Source organism: Podarcis liolepis (genome assembly GCF_965112155.1).
Source record: "Podarcis liolepis genome assembly, chromosome: 9".
NCBI lineage: Eukaryota > Metazoa > Chordata > Lepidosauria > Squamata > Lacertidae > Podarcis > Podarcis liolepis.
In genome coordinates this window covers 39,584,608-39,605,699 of record NC_139564.1, presented here as the reverse complement: position 1 = coordinate 39,605,699, position 21,092 = coordinate 39,584,608, and the positions used below count along the sequence as shown (strand labels likewise).

At 38.0% G+C, this 21,092-nt stretch overlaps 1 protein-coding gene across 4 annotated transcripts in view; it reads left to right on the top strand.

Annotated features, from left to right (window-relative positions):
- The window catches only part of FBXW7 (F-box and WD repeat domain containing 7), a 130,494-nt gene extending 112,343 nt beyond the window's left edge, over positions 1–18,151 (top strand). For all 4 annotated transcript variants that reach the window (XM_083520010.1, XM_083520009.1, XM_083520012.1 and 1 more), the window contains 7 exons: positions 3,531–3,654; positions 5,213–5,349; positions 6,858–6,971; positions 8,669–8,850; positions 10,029–10,254; positions 14,037–14,247; positions 16,268–18,151. In XM_083520010.1, the coding sequence (XP_083376136.1) occupies positions 3,531–3,654; positions 5,213–5,349; positions 6,858–6,971; positions 8,669–8,850; positions 10,029–10,254; positions 14,037–14,247; positions 16,268–16,536 (1,263 nt within the window). In that variant the 3' untranslated portion in view covers positions 16,537–18,151. The remainder of the gene's footprint in view (positions 1–3,530; positions 3,655–5,212; positions 5,350–6,857; positions 6,972–8,668; positions 8,851–10,028; positions 10,255–14,036; positions 14,248–16,267) is intronic.
- Positions 18,152–21,092: the final 2,941 nt, after the last annotated feature.

Below are 21,092 nucleotides of genomic sequence, written 5' to 3'. Positions count from 1 at the left end.
CAGTAGTTTTCATAGAATCATAATTGGAAGGATTATCTAGTCTAGCCTCCTGCAATGCAGGAATATGCAGCTGTCCCTTACGGGGATCGAACCTGCAACTTTGGCGTTGTCAGCACTACTCTCTAACTAACTGAGCTATCAGTTTGTGAAACATAATAGTTTTTTACATTGTTTCTTTCTATGGGTACTGTTTCTGTTGTAGCTACTTACCTTATACATACGTTGATTGCAAGAACCCAGAAGTCTTGACTTGCCTGCGGTTTCTTTGTGCAAGTTCTATTTTCTGTTTCTCTTCCCCTGCTTCTAGCTCACCTTGTAATTAGCTCGGTGTCATTTCTGAGCTCAGGGTACTTTCCTCTTTGCATTTTATGCAAACTAAGTGCCACTGTGTTTAGTGGGACCTACTTCTGGATAAGTAAGTGTACTTATGAGGGCAGCCTGAGAGAGCTTTGGAAGTTTAAGCCTAGGGGAACTTAGCCGCCAACACTCTTTTCAATTTTTTTATTATGAAAAGCAGGCAATGAGTAGCTGGCAGCAGCAGAGGTCTTGTACACCTCTTTCTTAAGGCTTGCGTGTTCATAAGTATGCTCAGAAGTGTCCTTTACAAGCCCTCCAAATCACAGTGGTGGCTTTTAATTGTCTTTTGGCCAAGGAGACCTTGGACACTAGAATCTCCATGCATCTGACTGGTGATGGATGCTTCCTGAGTATGCTCAGTCTCATCCAAAATTGGAGAATCTTTGGGTCTGTATGTAATCGGCCCAGGTAAAATTTCAAAACTTGATTTCTGACCCATCTACACTCCTTCTGAAATGATTGCCCCCTAGTCTTAGTTTTTTGAGCGGTCTTTCAAAAAAAATAATCACATAGGAGTACCATTTATTTTATGAATTGTTACACTTCTTTCATGAAAAATGCAGTGAAATAAGATAGAAAACCAGTAATTTAAATTATTTATCATTTCTTAGCTAGAGAAGAATTGCTGTTTGCACCCCGTGGTTGTTGGGTTTTTGTGTTTGTTTTTGCCGTGACATTTTTCTTTTATACTCTGGTTTCTCTTTAGATTGTATAAATCTTTTGCCTTTTTTGACATTTTCTCTCTCTTTCACAATTGTCTAGCTCCTCAGTTGTTTATTTTAGTTATCAAACAAATGTTTAGGTATATAAAGCCCTTTATTCCTAAGATAAAGAGTCTGTTTAAAATCCCTCCATGGGAGAGTGGCTGTCATGTGTTTACAAAGGAAGCCTTGATTTTATCAACCACAGGAGGAGCAGATGCACCATGTGACTATGCATATAAGAAGCCTCAGGGCACACAAAGGCATTAGATTTAAACTGCGGGGAAATATTAGGCCATTTGAGGAACAGTATCAGCTATTGCAATGGTTCTGATATCCTAAAGGCTGGGATTGTATGACTACTTTTAACAACTACCACCTACCCATGTTATATATTGCCCCCCGCCTAAGACCTTTAAACATCATTTAATCTTTCCCTTTTATTGTGTCTCTTTCCACTTCCCATTTTTTTCCTAACATGTGTTAGATTATAAATCTCTTGTACACCACTCATAAATTGAGACTTGTGAAATAATTGTGTGGTTTTTATATCACGCTCCTACCTTTTTTATTACTCCTATCCATCCCTTTAGCTATCTGTTAAATACAGCCAAACCGGTTGTCGAACATAATCTCTTCTGGAAGCCCGTTCAGCTTCTGAAATGTTCAACAACCGAGGCATTACTTCTGTTTAGCTGCAGGAGCTTCCTGTGCTCAAGTGGAAGCAGTGTTGGACATTCGGCTTCTGAAAAACATTTTAAAACCAGAACACTTCCGTGTTTTCGGCATTCGGGAGCCAAAACATTCCAAAATAGAGCTGTTTAGGAACCAAGGTTTGACTGTACACCATTCTTTGATATCAAACGTTACTTTTAAACTGCAGTATGAAAAACTGCTCAAAAACAATGCACTCTCATTTTTAAATTTGCCTCCACCAAAACACAAAAGAAAAGTGTTGCCATGATGAACATTTCCAAAGAAATGCTGTGAAAGAGGATGCTAGCCAGTTAATAGATTTGGGGCGAGCGACAATGGGAAAGTGGCCATTCTATGTAATGATCACCACTCTGTCTTGCCTTTTTATGTATGTATCCAGTTTGTACTGTCTGTATTCAAGCTGCCTTAATTTCTTTAGTTTATAGAATAATTAAGATTAACAATATAATATTATTGGATTTGAAACTGATTTTATGTATCTAATTGCTGTTTGTTTAACAAAATTTCTATAACATTTGATTCTAAGCAGTTTACAAGAAATATTAAAATTATCGATTAAAACAGCTAAAAACAATTCAAAACATTTTAAAAGAATTAAAATAAACAGTAAAAGATTAAAACATTTCAACTTCTATATGTCTGGATAGACTTGCCTAAACAAATATGCTTTAAGCAGGCACTGTAGAAAGAGTACAAGAGAGGTGTCTGCTTGATGTCAGCCAGGAATAAGGTTGTCATTATGATGCCTCTGCCCTTGGCTCCCCTCTGCCCAACAACTTCAGAACAATCCTTGCTGTAGGGCATGCAGCAGAAAACAAGAAAGGGTTGCCGTATCCTCCACCCACCCCCATATTCAGCTGAGAGCCCTCTCAAGCAGCTGCCTTCTTCATATACCAGCAGGCAGCAAAACAAATGCAGCAGCAATGGGAGATTCCCACATTCCCCCCCCCCCCACTCCACATTTTCAGAGTTTCTCAGGCAGCTACCTGCTGACTGTTCCTTGTGGCCAGCAGGCAGCAAAACAAGTGAAAGGTGATTCTCTCATTTCTTCCGCCACCTCAGCACACACATTTTTCTAAGTCTTATTAGCAAAGGGGATTGCAAGAGACATTCGAGAGGGGGGAGTGCTTAACCCCTTTCCACCACTGTGGAGCTGTGGAGGATGTGCAGTTAAACACTTCCTCCCAAATCAGACTACCACCCTGCTGCTTTAAACTTTAAAATCCATGGGAAATACATTGAGACCTCAGTCTGGTCCAACACTGCCAACTTCATTTATCTCTCTGTTCATGTTAGACTGCTGAAGTAGGGACAGTCTTTCCATTTTCTTGAAGCCTTCAAATTTTTCCTGCTCTTTTTTCCTGTAACTGGACCATGTACCTTTGATCACTTACTTCATATATCCAGCTACAGAGAATACTGGTACACCCTTGTCACACAGGTTAAACAAGTATTATGCAGTTACGGTTTTGCTTGCTTTTCTCGGAAAGCTTTATTTTCCAAAGCCATTGCGTTAAACTAAATTATCAGTTCTGTCCCATATTCATGTGGTATTTATGACCCCACTAGTATGTCTTAATAGATCATCCTTCTGTCTTGGCTTCTCTGATTTTAGCAGTCTGTTCTACTAATGCATCCACTGTGCTTATGATAATCTTTGGCTATATGAAAATACAAGACACAGTACATTCCCTGAAGTACAGCAACCAGAATGAGTTTAATCTCTGCTTCTTCTTCTTTTCTTCTTCTTTTAAGTTGGCTCTGTATGTGCTTTCATTCCTGGAACCCAAGGACCTGCTGCAGGCAGCACAGACATGTCGATACTGGAGAATTCTGGCAGAAGACAATCTTCTGTGGAGAGAGAAGTGCAGAGAGGAGGGTAAAGTTCATTAAACTATTAATTCAATCATTAAAGTTGTGTTGTTGTTTTTTAAAAAAAGATTTTTCAACGTCCTTTATGGAAAAACAATTCAACATGTTTTGTACATTGTGCTTGGTCTATGTGGTACGTGTACCTTCACCAGCAATAAAAATCCATATATGTGTCAGTTGCAGGCTAAATTAACTATACTTTGTATAAATTAATTAACTGTAAAGGTTAGGAAGCAGAATTGTTTTAAATCCAATAGAAATAGAGGGTTCCAAAAACTCAGAAGGTGAAACCTACCAAGCGCAAGCAAAACTTCTGTTTGGCAGTTTTTTGTGTTCTTAGCCAATAATCCCTTGAAGGAAAGCAAGAAGTGGTTATTTTAGTGGTTTCTTATCAATTGCACAATCTGGTTAGGTAAGAATTTTCAAAGGTGCCTAAACAAATCAGAAAGCCAGTGTTAATTAAATTCAGTGCCTTTCTACCATATACTTTTGTGAAACTACTTCAAGGCAACTTACAAAAATAAGCTCTTGCTTATTTTTGTTGTTGTTTTTCCCTGAGAAAATATAAGTTTAAGAAAGACTCTCCAGATGTGAAACCTGGCTGTTGTGTTAAAGGGTGATCAAGTGGATGAAATTGGAACAGCTTCTCTGTACATAAAAAAAAAAAAGTCTGTTGGTACTTATTGCTAGGATTGTGAGATCAAATGGCCAGGGAACAAACAGACTCTTAAGAGGTGGATGTTTATCCACATGTTCCAGCAACCAGAGTTTCAAGCTAGTAATGAGAAGCACCAGAGGGTAAAGATAGAGAGGAAAACACAGAACCTAAGACTATCTTTGTAATATGAATGAATGAAAGAGATCACAGAATCATTGAGCTGGGCTATACAAAACCTTTGGCAGAAACAGTGCTTAAAAGCACTTTAGAGAATTTTAAAAAAATAATTAGTGTCAGTGGCATAAAATTCTGAATCCAGGTGCCCAAAGGAAATAATTAAATAAGTAGTATGAGATGCTGCACTAAATCTGGGTTAGTTTAGCAGACATAAGCAGCAAGAAACAGTCTTGCTGATCTCAAGAAAGCAAATCTTAGAACCATGGAAGGCTTGAAAATGAAACCAATATATGATTGATAATCTTTGAATAAAATGGAGTTTTGAGATGTAACAGCTGATATTTAAGAAGAGATGGTGGGATTGAGTTGGTGAGGATATGTGGATAGATACTCCAGTATAGGCTTTTCAGGTAGATACTTAGAGGGCAATGAATATTGGTGAAAGCAGCTTCTGCCAGTCCCCGGCATATATTTTGGACATCCTGTCAGCCCTGCCCATTGGCCAGACTAGCTGAGGCTGATGGGAGTTACAGCTTAAAACATCTGGAGGGCACCAGGCTGGGAAAGTCTTGATTAAAGTACAGAACAGATTTGGACAGAGTGTTATCAGCTGGGAAGTACTGTTAGAGTATAGTAAAGCTGCTAATAGTTTTATTCTCTTGGAAGGAAGGGTGTGAGAGAAAGGAAACTGACATTTGTTGCCTGTTTCTGATTTTTGGTTTTAATATAGGAATTGATGAACCATTACATATCAAGAGGAGAAAAGTAATAAAACCAGGCTTTATTCATAGTCCATGGAAAAGTGCTTACATCAGACAGCACAGAATTGATACTAACTGGCGGCGAGGAGAACTTAAATCTCCTAAGGTAACCATCTTTGAACAAAGAACAATATATAATGAATTAAGTTGGATTGGGGCTTATTCTTATTTAATAGTAGCCAAATTGTTTGACATTTTTAAAAGACACCAAAACTTTTAAAAGGAACTTTCAAACTCTTCAAGTTTTAGCATTTCACCATTATCTTTTGTCATAGCCATAAGTGTTTTAACACATAAAATTGAGTGTTTATTGGGGTGTTGCCTATTCTTAGAACATTAGGTGGCTATATGATCCAGATTCATTGAATGCATGTGCTTACATATCCTATATGACCCCATCCTTTGATATATCCATTTGAATCGTATCTCTGCTATTTTATGCAGTCACCAAGAATCGTAGCGTTATAGAATTGGAAGGGACTCTGAGCATCATCTAGTCCAAACTCCAGCAATGCAGAACCCAATGAACTCAGTTGTTAAGGGGAAAGTAAATAGTCTGAAAGGCAGGGGAAACTTGCACAGAAATCACTGTGTTGGAGTAGTGTGCAGGTTTATATTATAATCCAGTGGTCTCCTCAAGCCTTTAGGGGCCCCATAGAAAGTGCAGCACTCTGCACACTGTGACACATTGCACCCCACTTGGGGATCCTGCAAATACATAAGACTCTCACTATCCTGTCCATGCATCACAATGACACGTATTTCATTATTTGCATTATAAAATGAAGTGATTTCCAACATACACAATGTAATACCTGATTTGATGAAAGGTTTTGTGTCTTCTTTCATATTGTACAAAGAGTTCAACTCCTTCCTCCAATCAAACTAAGTGCCAAGGCACTAACATGACTTATTACAATTTAGTTTGTGCTAACAAACCTAGGTGGGGCTATATATTAATACTTATCCAATAGTATTATGGTTAGTCATGGTTGTGAAACTTTTTTTTAATGCCTTAGAGATTAAGCACTAAGTAATTCTAACCGCCATGAGAATATTTAACTAAGGTAGATTAAAAATGCAGCATATATCATTGTTTGGAAACCACAGGAGACTGCTGCAGGCATGTTCTAGGAAGAAGAAAGCACTACAACTGGTGCCTTACTGCTTCCCAGAAAGGATGTGGACTGTCCAGAGCATATCATTCACCAGCCTGCATGAATCAAATACTAACTATCAAATACTAGCAAGCCTTTTGATATGTAAATGGTTGCTACAGGGATTGTGCTTTTGGCCTTTTCAGTAGTAGTAGGAGATGATGTTAAGGTGGATGTTAAGGTGTTAAGAGTCGGTAGCTACTTGTCCATGCAAGTAAGTAAGTAAGTAAGTAAGTAAGTAAGTGGTAATTTGCATAGTTGCAACAGACAGAAAAAAAGTAAAATTGTTTGTTAGTAAGAAAAATTGCAGCATTAAGAAGAGAAATCTAGTTTGTTCCTGTTGGTAAACTAGCTTTATGCGTAGAAAGCAGTAATAACAAAAAATTGTAAGAATCCAACCTGTAATTTCTATACATGAGTAGTAGTGAAGTATATGTAAATTCTTCTATATTGTCAGGTGCTCAAAGGTCATGATGATCATGTGATCACTTGTCTACAGTTCTGTGGCAACCGAATAGTGAGTGGCTCTGATGATAATACATTAAAGGTCTGGTCGGCAGTTACAGGAAAGGTAAGCCAAATTGTTAATTGTAATCTAATCAGATTCATCCTAAATATGTTGACGGAATTTTTCCTGATCAGGCATACATTAGCTGCATGCTACGTCCTCTCCCATTCTGAAACTGAATTATGGTTTGTTTTAAACTAGAGATCCCAGTTAATGTCTGAGCTGGGCCACTGAGTGTTAACTCAAACTGGCTAGTAATTCTTGAATTCTGTTACTCAGACTTCATCAGAAAAGCACAAGAAAAGCTTTAAAGTATATGGGCCAGGTCAACTAAAAGCTGTTCTTTCACCAGTGCAAGAGATTGGAGGGTTTCTTTTGGGTGGTTTAGAAATGCCACAGAATTTACTGTCTCAGCATTGCATGAACTCTACTGCACATGTTTGCAGAACAGCAACATAGATTATCTTTCTTTGGCTCCCAGTTTACTGGATCCAACTCATAATTATTATACGTCAGGATATTTTTGTAGTATTCTTACATTTATTTACCTTTTAAACTATGAGAGTTTCAAATGCACATTGTCCTATTGAAAATGTTATTTGATTTTTTTCATAAAAACTTGTATTTTTATAAGTTACTTTCTGTGCTCTACCAGAGTCACAACTCATACACCATTAGAAATAAATGGTAGTTCTTTGACAGCAATTTTGCTATGGAATTATTTGCCACATGTTTTTCAGTAAATATCAATATATGTTTATCATTTCTGTGTCTGATGTATATTTTACCAACATGTATCATGTTTCTAAATGTTTCTCTGTCTGTCTTGTATTCTTTTATATGAATCCAATGTTATCAATGGTAATTTGTTAGCAATCCTTTATCTAAGCTGGTTTTCTCATATTCCAAATGGCAGATAGAGCAACTTCAGTAACAAATGTAAGACTTTTGTTAAACACTGGCATTGAATTAGACTTAAAATAAAGCTTGAAAGTCATTCAGTAGAGAACAGATGTCACAAATAATGGCTGTCCTTGATAGTCAACCAAATTGTGGTTTCCAGAACCCCACTTTCCCCTTCACTACGATCCAGTTAATGTCTACAGTGTCCAATGGGACGAACTCCCATTGGAGTCAAACCACAGTGCTGCGGTGTAGGCTTCAACAGCAGATGCTACGTCTTACTGGTATACTTACTGGAAGTTAATACATCTAGGATTAGGATCAGGCTGCTGGTCTCTGATCTTTATCTGTACTTCTGCTTGAAGTCAGGGGCAGTGCCCATCTTCCCTCCCCACGGTCCATGCTTGGAGCTGCACTACAGAGGACTTTGGAAGCTCAGTACAGTTGCCATGGTTATCCCTCTACAACTTCAAAGTTGAGGCTTGCAATCCAGTTTGAAGTTGGGAAGGAAGGTTGGAAACTGACTGGTTTTTAAACACACTCACACCTGCTTTTCCCTTTCACTAAAATCCTGCCATGAAAGGTATTGCCTCGTGTAAAATTTACAAATCCAGCTAGGACTTACATTTTTCAGTGTGGGAATGGGGGGAAGTGACACACACCCCCTCCCATTTATAAATGCAATGCTGCTGCATTTGAATTATGATATCATCACTTGCCTGCCAGTGTAGTAGCTTCGTAACAAATTATAGCATATCATTGTGTGAAATATGTATGAAGAGTTGGGTAAATTCATCTATCTTTTGTCATCTGTCCTCTTTGTCTAAATGGTAACCATGACAAATGCTTGCTTTCAGTGTCTAAGAACACTTGTTGGACATACAGGTGGAGTTTGGTCATCACAAATGAGGGACAATATAATCATCAGTGGATCTACAGACCGAACCCTTAAAGTGTGGAATGCAGAGACCGGAGAGTGTATACATACATTATATGGGCATACCTCAACTGTGCGTTGCATGCACCTGCATGAAAAAAGGTAACTGTTTATCAACAATTGTAATTTGATTACTTCTTCAGCTTTCCTGTACTTTACATTAAATCAAGCTTAATTAAGTTTCAGTTGGAACAGACAACTCCGTTAATGAAACTTATTTAAGCTTCAGAAACTTAATTGCAAAAATTAATATTTTAATATAAATCTATTCATACAATCTGAAATAATGAATAAATAATCCTTACGTTTGTAATGAGTTTTTATGCACAAATGTAGAAAAAAACCCCAATCACATAGAAAACTTTGCAAAGGAGAAAAGGGGAAGAAGATCTGAAAAGTGCAGGAATAGAACCACAAGGTGGATATTTAATCATGTAATCAGATAATTGTTTTCTACTAATAGCCTCTTTTCTTATATAGCCATCCTACTTGTTAGTGTGGTAAAATCACCTCACTTTAATTGACAAAAGGAAAGGCTCTTTCTTTCTCTGCTTGTTTAAACATTACTTTAAGTTTTCGCTCAATTTAATAATTGCCTTTTTAACACTGAATTTCTTGCATCAAAAGTAGACAGAGTTGTAGCTTCTAAGTCCAGATCTTAAAACAGAAATAGAGCAAAACTTTTAAGCGGAAAAGGGGAGAACTAAAGATAACTTCCAGATGCAATTTTTCTTTAAAAAGAATAATAAAATATCAATTTGCAAACCCATTATTAAAAGACACGTGACACATGCTTATAGTTTTGAACTGGGGTAGTTCATGAACCTGTAATCTTCATAGGCTGATTATTCTGTACCAGTTAAGGAGAAGTGCTAAAGGGGAAAGACATCTTTAAAGTCCGGGTCCACATTAGTAGGTTAATACTAATGTTGCTTCAAGGACATTAGCAGGTGCACTTCATTTCTAACATTCTCAGATGGTAAACATAGGTTCGTTGATCCAAAGCTACTAACAGCTTGCTGCTGGTGAGGATAAGGCTGTCAAATATGTTATGAGGAGTGGCATTAGAAAACCAAGCTTGCTTACATTTTTCAGTCTTAAAATCTGATGCCAAGATTTCAGAAGCAACGGTTGTAGCCACTGTGTCTGTCAGTAGGAATGGGTTAATTACCTGCTTTTATACATAGAACTTATTTAGGTAGCCGTCTGAACTAAATACAATTAAAATGGCCACATAAAACTAAATGCAGCTTTTGTTTTTCTTTTTTCCCCCCTCCTAGAGTTGTCAGTGGGTCTCGAGATGCTACCCTGAGAGTTTGGGACATAGAGACAGGCCAGTGTTTACATGTTCTGATGGGTCACGTAGCTGCAGTCCGGTGTGTACAATATGATGGCAGGAGGGTTGTTAGTGGAGCATATGATTTCATGGTCAAAGTATGGGATCCAGAAACTGAAACCTGTCTACACACCTTGCAAGGGCATACTAATAGAGTCTATTCATTACAGGTAAGCATACTGCATCTGGTGCTATAAGTGTCCTTCAGTTTTCCACTAATAGTTATGGATGCCGAATGGAATATTTGCTGAGTAGCCAGCAAATAATAAAAGTGAACCATGTTCTATGCATCCTTGGTTTCCTTTCTCTTCCGTCCTTTGTCTCTCTAGTCCTCTTAATTACATTATAAGCTTTAAATAAAGAGAGCTTGACAATGTGTTCCTACAATGCTGTGAGAGCAACTTTCATAGCAATCTTCGCTTGCATTGTAGGAAAGGTCAACTGTATCCACATTTATCTTACATTTCATTCATTTAAAACCTGTCTTTCTTCCCAGAAGGGAGCACTTGCAATCATACAAACCACAATTCAAAATTATCCATTACCAAACTCTACAACAAAACCACACTCAGTGATGGTTCTGTTTACTTTTAATTTTGGTAGTTATTGCTTTTTTTAATGTTTAATATTACTTTGGGGTAGAAAGGCAATTTACAAAATATTTTTAATAATTAAAATAGAACACAGATTCAGAATTAACCGAATAAGAAGTTTTAATATACTTCCTTAAAGGCCAATGGGGGGAAAAACCATACAGGCAACAAAGGGGACAGTATTCCATAGGTAAGGGAGGTTTCATTGCCAAAATGATTCTGCCCCTTGTAGAGGTCAGTCTCACTGAGCGTGGCGCCACCATATTATCATAATGCATTGCGAGATATACTCTGGATGGCACCTTGGGCCCTAACCATTTAGGCATTTAACCATTTAGGTTAGTACCAGCACCTACAATTCAGCTCAAATAAATGGCATATTGCCCAAGCAACTAATATTGGTTATTAACTGGGTTGGGGAGAAGGTTTGATTTGATCCACTGTTAGCATGGTGTTTCCAGATAGCAGAACCAGTAAACCAGAGAACATTTTTATCTGCTAATTCATCTTTAGAATATTCTGGTGCTTGACCTTGTAGAACATCCTCTAAACAGTGTGATGATAAATGTAAATGAAGGAAGGAATAGAAATCTATTAATGACCTGTATTTAAGTTGACCAAATAGCTGTCTTTGCCATTTTAGCTTGTTATGGTGTGGTATAAAAGAGTGAATTCAGGTATTATTAGAGCCAGGATGTGGAAAATATAAAGAGCTATTTTTGTTGGTATAGTGCAGTGTTGCACCAACCATGAAAATAATTTTTCTCCAAATAAATTGTGCTGCTGGCATTTAAATAATATGGAGCTAAATACTTCTAGTGAAACCTATACGCAAAGCATTGAAATAGTTCATTTGGTTCATTATAAAAAGTTGAGTTATAGGAGCTTTATGTTAATTGTTTTCCTTGCCGCACACACATGCTTAAAATAAAATTTCTGCTAAAATGTTTAATGTATGTATAACATCATTAATTTGCATGATATGTTCTAATTGAATCTTTTGGGTCATAGTTATCTCAATTTAAAATAGATCAAGGTGTGCCATGTATAAGATGGAGACAGGACAAAAAGGGAAGGCTAAATTTACAGTGTTTCCCTTTTCTCTGATTCTGATGTGTCTGGGAGAGTGAGACTTGGTGAATCACTTGTGAGGTTGCATTGTTGAGGCTTTTTAAATGAACTGTGTCAAATTGTGCAGTTTTTCTTTTCCTTAGACATGGATGCTGCACTGGTTCAATGAACAATTGGTTCCTTGAGAGTCAATGCGGTTTAGTGGCTAAATTGTGCTGTGAAATTTATCCAGGAAGATCTAGGTTACAGCCCACACTTAAGCATAAAACTCACTTGTTGGTAAGGATAAAATGAAAGGGGTGGGGGTGGGAATAAGAGCACATGTACAGTTTTACTCCTTAAAAGAAGCGTAGGATAAAAATGTAATATATGAAAAATTAAACAAATGGGGTCCATCTGTTAATTAACTTGGTGTTACTAAAACAGAGTTAAAGTAGTATCCAGTGTTCTAAATGGACTGTATTAAATTAGGATAATGGAAAATTCAATGAAAATACTTTAAAAAAGGATTGTAAGTGGTTTTGATGATTGCTGTATATATCATTGATGGGTGTACTAAAAAGAATTGCAGACCAAAAACTTATTTATTATATATATAAAACTGTAAAAAAAATTTAGCACAATTTAAAAGATAAATAGAATAAAGCTTAATTGATACAGATAAGTTCATTTCATCTGATAAATTGCTTGGTCATGTCTTTCATCACTCTTGAATTTCAGAGGTGGTCTTTTAGCTTGCCTACTGGTACTCTAGCATTGTATGGATTGAAAAAGCCTAAGTAGAAGAATAAACAGCAATTCTTAGATATGTTAGAACTCCTGGACTAGACTTACATGCACATCCTGTAGGCCCTCCATAAGTACAAGATGAGTTTCACTCATGTGCGGAATGAGTTTTACCCCTCTTTGCTACTGCCTTGGGGAAATAGAGTTTATTTGAATACTGTAGTCTGACTGCTTTAAGTTACTTTGCTACATATGAAAACCTCTGCATTTACAGATGTACCACTTTAATCATGTGATGCATATAACAACCTTCAAATTATAATTATAATTTACAAAAGCCCATCCTTTCATCATTGGTAGTGTAAGAATAAATGAAAACATCATCTGGCATTAATTTAATTTTGGATCTAAAGGCTGCAAAGGCCTGCCTTCTCATAGAGGAAGGAAACTTTTAGGTTCTTCTCTTGAGTTTGATGAGGATATTTCTCATTGCCAATAAATTTGCTTTTTGATATAACTTCACTTTAATTGCTTCTTTGAGAGGATTGAATGGAGGACAGAAATAAGTAACCATTTAATCAAAGCTTTGATTACTATATGAGAGCACCATATTTAATTGTTCCATCTGTTCGATGGTTATTAATGTAAAATATTTCCTATTAAGATAATAAGCATGATATTAGAAATATTAATATTTCATCATTTTAAGATGTATTGACATTTTAACTCATCACTGTATGCTTCGATTCCTTGTGGTTCTCAGCAGTCTGTATTTTGGGGTGAATGCCAGATTTTTAAGGATTTTTGGGGGGGGAGTGGGGGCTGTTCCTGCTGTTGCTGTATGCCTTTCAATCTTAATTTGTTATTAGGCAAGGACAAGATATATTTGGTTGATCAAGCTATATATTTAAACCAATCAAAGCTTGCATCTGTATTAAAATATTTTTTTTAATACACATCATTAACAGGTAATATTAAAATAATATACAAGGATGCAGTGAAACATTGCTCTAGATTAGCCTTTTTCTCTTTGAAAGTGAAGTGGGACATATTACAGATCATCTTTGTGATTTAGGGAAACCCTTGTGTATCTGTAAGTAAGGTTCCGGCTAGTTTGGCCATAGTGACTTGTTCCAGATACATGTGGAGTAGTTCCTTGTGCAGTTTGAGTCACAGTGTAGCATATATTTGGATATCAAGAAATTAAACCAGAGAAGCTGGGTTTAGGTAGCAGTGAGCAATCTGAAATGATCTTACTGTTTCTGAAAGTATATCAGAAATGCTTTTTATTTGAGTTTCTACTGAAATGAGGCTGCATTTTAATGTTGTATTTTAATCTTGTTTTTAAGTTTATTTTAATTAATTGTTTTTATACATGGTGTTAGCTACCCTGAGCCCGGTTTTTTCTGGGGAGGGCGGGGTATAAATAAAATTTATTATTATTTTTTATTATTATATTATTATATATTATGTATGGGACTGCAGAAGTAAACATAATCAGTGTTTACAGATTTTTTTAAACAATAAAAATATATTAATTTAGTTCACATTTTCCCCCTTAGTTTGATGGTATCCACGTGGTGAGTGGGTCTCTTGACACTTCAATCAGAGTTTGGGATGTAGAGACCGGAAACTGCATTCACACATTAACAGGCCACCAGTCGTTAACAAGTGGGATGGAACTCAAGGACAACATTCTTGTCTCTGGGAATGCAGATTCTACAGTCAAAATCTGGGATATCAAAACAGGACAGTGTTTACAAACGTTGCAAGGTAAGCTTCTCAGGGTCTTATGGAACTAAATGTAAATTTCTCACAGGACAGCGCAGTATTAACGAATCTACAAATGTGGTTATAAATTGAACACATGCTTAAGATCTGAATACCATAGAGAGGATAGGCTCACCTGCTGGTGGGGAATGAATATGGGGGGAAATACTCACTTTTGCATTTTCTATCTCGTGTTTCTCCTGTTCTCTCTTGATATCGTTGAATGAGTTGTTCTGTTGTAATAGTTTCTTTTCGTTGGCAAGAAAAGTATAATAAATGACAGTCAGATATGCTATAATAGCAAAGAGGAAGGAACTAGTTTTTCCTAAGCAATTAAATACTTAGCCATTGAGAGAGAGGTCATAGGAATTTTGACACCCATAAGCATCCTGTCTGAATTTATAATTGCCCATCTATGGCAGTGAAGCATTCTGGAGTGCTTTCTGCCCAAACCCCAAGTTGCCACCCAAAAGGTAGAAAAGATACTTTGACTCTGCAGTGGGTCACTTTGACTCCACCCCTCCCTCAGTTCTTTCCAAATATGGTTTTCCTACAGAATTAGTTTCTGACCAGGATATTATGCCCTGGGCTTTCAAATGACACCTTGCAGGAGCAGAATGTCTGCGTGTCTTGGAACCTTTCTCTGGAAAAAGACCAACTGGCCATGTTGCGTAATTAAAACTGAAGTATTCTACAGGATAAAATTAACACTAGAGAAGTGCTTCAATTGTACATTTAGCCAAGCTGTGTTCTAAATGAGTACCTAGTACTTTGAAGAAAAGAAAGGATCATAAATTTTAACAAATAAAATAAAGCAAGAAAAACAAAGCTCCAGAATCAGACATATTCTCCCTCTTTGTCCTTGGGCATCATATTTCTATGTCAGTGGTTATGCACTGATCTAGTAGAAATATTTATTGCTGAAGAAAACAGTCTGAGACAGTTGAAAATTTGTTCAGGTTATTTAATCTAATTTATTTACTCTAATAAACCACATTAATCTGAAAAAATGCAGTCATTAAAACAGCAACTCATTATTTTCATTCGGAAGTTATTGAGACATTCTAGTGGCTGGAGGTTAATTGGAAAGGCAGACAGTACATAAGAACACGCTGCCTATTCATATAAATCAAAAAGAATGATTTCAGAGTACGTGTGGCATTTAAAAAGGTGAAGAGTGGGGGAGGGAAAGAAAAATGTTAGCGTTTCTTTTGTTTATTGCGTGGACATATATGCATAGATATGTAGGCATATTCTTTTCAAAACAAGTCTTTAAAAATAAGAGTCTGGTTTTTTTTAAACATACTATCAGATTTGAAGTATGGTCTTTACAGGCTTTTATCCATAAGTTATTATGGAAAGTCCATCATGCAGTTAAGCCAAATACGCTGCTTATTATTCTCAGATTGGAACCTTTCGTTAAAGTTTGGTTATTTATGTGGGTTGATGAGAAAATGTCATTAAGAAGGCAGTCTTGCAAATAAAAATCAAGAACGCACCACACACTGCTCTATTCTCCTCTCTGCTACATGAAAGAATGACTCACACAACTGCCACAGGGATGCATTGTTTTCCCCTAGTTGGAAAAGCACTATGGATGGATTTCAGATGGCAAAAGACGAGCAGCCTTCCCCATAGACATCTCCTTCTACAGCCTGCATAGCTTTGCAAGGTCATCTTCAGATAAGATGGACAAGCACTGCCAGCCTGCTTTAAACAAGTCATTCTAGGATGACTCTCAGTTTCTGTGCTCTCTTTCTTCTTGCCCAAGAAAGAGAAATCATGGTAGCTGCCACTGTATATCATGCTATTTCCTCAGGTGTGTAAAGTACAGCACTATGACAGCTGTTAATTTCATATTGGTTTCTCATTTTCTCCCGGCAAGGTGTTTTTAAGCCAGGAGTACTTCTTCAGTTGCTTCATTGGCTACTGGCAAATTTTCCTCCACTTTCTGTTTTTGATTTATTGAACAGATTACACACTAGCCTCTGTCTGACATGTTTCCTGTCTTCAATTGCTTTAGGTCCCAACAAGCATCAAAGTGCTGTGACCTGTTTACAGTTCAACAAGAACTTTGTAATTACCAGCTCAGATGATGGGACTGTAAAACTATGGGACTTAAAAACGGGTGAATTTATCCGAAATCTGGTTACATTGGAAAGCGGAGGCAGTGGAGGTGTGGTATGGCGGATCAGAGCCTCTAACACGAAGCTAGTTTGTGCAGTTGGAAGCCGGAACGGGACTGAGGAAACCAAGCTGCTGGTATTGGACTTTGATGTGGATATAAAGTGAAGCTTGAAAAGATTATTTTGTCCAGAAATGCAAATAATGTTCTATCCTCCCTCCCTCCCTCTGCAAAAAGGAAAAAAATAAAATCCCTTGTCCTTGGTGGTGCAGGATGTTGGCTTGGGGCAACAGATCCTAAAGACCTACAGACTACGAAGGAGAAGACACAAAGTTGACGAACTGTAACTGACAAGAGAGGCATTTGCTGTCTCATTACATCGAAAGCTTCACTTTTGAATGGGGGCAGCTTTGCAAAATATGACTTTCCAAATCAAGCCAGGTGCAATTATTTCTTTTGTGTGTTCCTCTCAGTGCTCGTTGAGCATGGTGGAAACTTAAAAAGTTGTTACGATTCTTGTTAACCCTGTTCTTTTACCACGGAAATCTAGAAAGGAGCTTCATACCTCCATTATTAGTTACTGATTGTCTTTCAAAGAAGAGAGCATCTGTGACAGCAAAGAGTCCTTTCCATGTGTGGAAAAGCTAAAATCTTACTGTGAATTGTTTTTGTACAGTTTTACAGCTTTTTTATGTTAATTTTGCCAACCATTGCCAATGTCAATCACAGTATTAGCCTCTGTTGATCTTATTAACTGTTGCTTCCATCTATGCTCTTCAATGCATAAGTTGCTCTGAGGTGGCAAGTTGTCCAGAATTTGGAGATTCCTCAGATGGTTTTAATACATGATGCTGGTGCTAGAAGTAGGTCTTCAACTCTGGGATTGTTGTCCCACCCCTGTACTGTATTCCCAGTGGCCAAACTTATTTATGCTGCTAAATGAAAGGAAAAAAAGCAAATTATTTTTATTTTTTTTCTGCTGTGACGTTTTAGTCCCAGACTGAATTCCAAATTTGCTCTAGTTTGGTTACGGAAAATAAAAATAAAAAAAGACTTTTTGCCACTGAAACTTGAGCCAACTGTGCCTCTAAGAGGCTGAGAGTGGAAGAGTTTCAGACAATTTAGAGTGAAGTTTGCTTGCAAGTAAAGAATTGAGAGTGCGTGCAAAGCTTTTTTTTTCTTTTTTTTTTCTTCTTTTTTTCTGGGCAAAAATTAAAACACATTCCTTGGAACAAAGCTCTTGCGGCCTGTTCTGTGGGGAAACGTTTCTTTGTGAGGGCTGTGGTGAATGGAATAAACAGACATAATGAAACTGACAAGATGTTTTTTTAAAAAAAGAAACATACAACAATGAAAAATAAATTGCTGGTCAGTCTTAGTGTTTTACAGAATTTGAGAAGAATGACTGTTACAGTTTTATGGTGGTGAGGAACTGACAAGCAAAAGCGATTTGGTTTTTGTTGTAAAGTTGTCACATGAAAAAAAAAATGCAATTATCAATTGGTTTGCCTCATTCTCCAAGAGCCACAACTCAAGCTGAACTGTGAAAGTGGTTTAACACTGTATCCTAGGCGATCTTGTTTCCCCTCCCCCCTCCTTTTTGGTTTATTTATAGTCTGATTTTTTTTTAAATCAGATTTCAGTTTGTTAATTTTAGTTATGTAACAACCTGACAGGATGGAGGAAAACAACCTTTAAAGGGATTGTGTCTATGATTTGATTCACTTAGAAATTTTATTTTCTTATAACTTAAGTGCAATAAAATGTGTTTTTTCATGTTAATATGTCTTCCTTTCAATAAATATCGTCATTTAGGTTTGGATCAAGCATAGGATTTGGCAGACACATAGATTTTTATAACAATCATAATTTAATTTTACTGAAAGGTCTTTAACAAGCTGTTTTTCACAACTCAGTTTTAAACTTCTTAAAATTTAAGAATCTGTGAGGAAAACTGTTTCGAGAGCAACTATTCTTTCTCCTTTTCTGAGGGTTGTTGCCTTGCTTAATGAACCTTACTGAATTTCGCATGGGGATAATATCCAAATATTTTATTCTGGAGTATGCTGGTAAAATAGAAGCAAAAGAAATGCAATCTTCACTGTATACAAACATGTTTCTTAAAGTTCTAACAGTTTTCTCTGAAAGAATTTTGAGATAGAGAACAGAGTATTAGAATTCATTCTTAATCTTGCTATGTATTTTGATTGACAGAAAGACATAAATTTGTCATTCTCCCAAATCATGTCCCTATGGGAGCAGGAAAGGCCCCTATGGAAAGCTGAGAGAGAAAGAAGGTAGCAATAGACTGTGTAAGAAGGATCTGCAAATGAAAATGGCTACAAAACAACCTGAGCAGAGTGCTTTTGTGGCAGCGGCAGCAGCAGTTATAACCACATCTCAGACCCTATTTGCAGGCAAGTCAGAGGGCCTGCACAAGTGAGGAGAAGGGAGATTGTCCCATTGGGCCAGCACAAATGTTTGTGTTGATGGAATGCTCTTCTTAGTGCTACGTTGAATTCCACCCAGAATATTTTATGTCCCGCCTTTGTGGTAATACTAAAAATCTTGGTTGTGCTCCGCCTCCTTTTCCTTCTTCAATTTTGTCTTTGATTAAATGGAAATTCAAATTTGGTGAATGGAAGGGACAGATCCCAAGTATGTGCAAGCTTCCATTGGACACTTACAGGTAACAATCGAAGTTGCCACCCAGGGGCAGAGGAAGGTGGGTTTGGGCCGCCCCAGGTGTCACCACTGAGGGGGGTGACAAAATGCCAGGCGGCACTCACCATGGTGCCTGCAGCATGCCCAAGCCACACGTCTTGGGCGTGCGCAGGCTCCGTGCTGTCCAAATGGTCTGCCTGCTGCCCCCCCCCCCCCAGCTATAGGGCCAATGAGTGGGAGGAGGCAGGCAGTCTCCGGAGGCCCCACAGTGCGCCTCGCCCCGTCCCTGGGCGCACCGCCCCATGCGGTGTTGCCTGCAAAGTGTTGGTGCTGCAAAGTGTTGGTGCTGATCTTTAAAGCCCTAAACGGCCTCGGTCCAGTATACCTGAAGGAGCGTCTCCACCTCCATCGTTCTACCCGGACACTGAGGTCCAGCACCGAGGGCCTTCTGGCGGTTCCCTCACTACGAGAAGCCAAGTTACAGGGAACCAGGCAGAGGGCCTTCTCGGTAGTGGCGCCCTCCCTGTGGAACGCCCTCCCACCAGATGTCAAAGAGAACAACAACTACCAGACTTTTAGAAGACATCTGAAGGCAGCCCTGTTTAGGGAAGCTTTTAATGTTTAATGTATCATTGTATTTTAATATTCTTTTGGAAGCCGCCCAGAGTGGCTGGGGAAACCCAGCCAGAAGGGCGGGGTATAAATAATAAATTATTATTATTATTATTATGCGCCCAAGCGACTTCCTCCGCCATGGCTGCCACCACTATTTAAAAGCCCTGTCTCAAATTCTTACATTTCTCTACCAGTCTGTTTCAAGATAATTAATACACATTCTGCATAAAGACAGAGAAAGGTCTGCTTTGTGAAGACGGGATCAGGTGGTTCTTCAGCAGAGCCCATGCTATGCAAACAGCAGATACAAGAGCTGATCCCTGCTGTCCATTTTTTCCATGGATCTTTCATAGCAGGACTAGGAAAGACCACAGCCCAAGATTCTTGTGAGCTGCTGCCTGTTGCTAGTATTAACAGGCAGCCTGTTATAGGCAGACTGAGTCATTGTGTGTTTCTACCAATATAAGGCAGCTTTGTATGCAAAAGCCTCACTTTAACAAAATATTTTTAAGATGACGCCTCCTGCTCACCCAGCCATTACTTTCAAACACTGCTTTATGTATTCATACTTTTGTCCAGTTTTCCTGTGGCATGTATATGTTCTTCTAAACCTTAAGTGAGCTACATGCCACCATCAAATATGAAGGTGCCATACAATCAGTGGCTATTTAATAGCTATTGTTTAGATAAGGATTGGGGTGGAGAAGAAAGTCAGAGTTGCACAACATCTGGAGGTTCTCAAGTTCCCCATCCCTGGACACTAGACGCAAGAAGCACTATAAATATTTGCTCAACTAGAGGACCACCCAGCCATTTCCCTGTCTTCCAAAAGATACAGGTATCAGTATTCTTTAACAGAAAGCATGTTTCCCAGAAAAGTGTGTCTAGCTGCTGCATGAGGTCTGATTTTATTGCTGTGGGTGAGGTGGAGGTTGTTTCCCCATTACTTATGTTTCCATGGAAGCCACCCCAGGGTGTAAAATACAACAGAACCTCTACTATAGATCCTGCTTCTGCAAGGCTTGTTTAAAAGACTTTTAGCTTAGCTTCATTGCCACCCCGGCTAGGGCATGTATGGAAAATGATCTCCCACTGACTAAGCACGGCATCTATGCAGTCAAAATGTCTACTTCTGCAGAAAGAAGCTAGACATCTTCAAGATAATTTCAATTATGCTTTGGCTTTCTTTCCAGCAAATTTCTTTTTCAACAGGTCACTGGAATGTAATGTGCCTCTTTTATCTCTGACGTGGGTGTCTACATTCATACTGACATTTTGTCATTTGTTGGCTGGTATTTCAGCAACCATAGTACTTGTATGGAATATGTTGACGGTTTGAAGGAGGCAAAACAGCTGGAATGTAGCAGTAGCTCCAAAATAGGGCTCTTATCAGTTTGTTGATCTGGGATATTCATTTCAGTGGTGTGCAGAGATACAGCTTTCA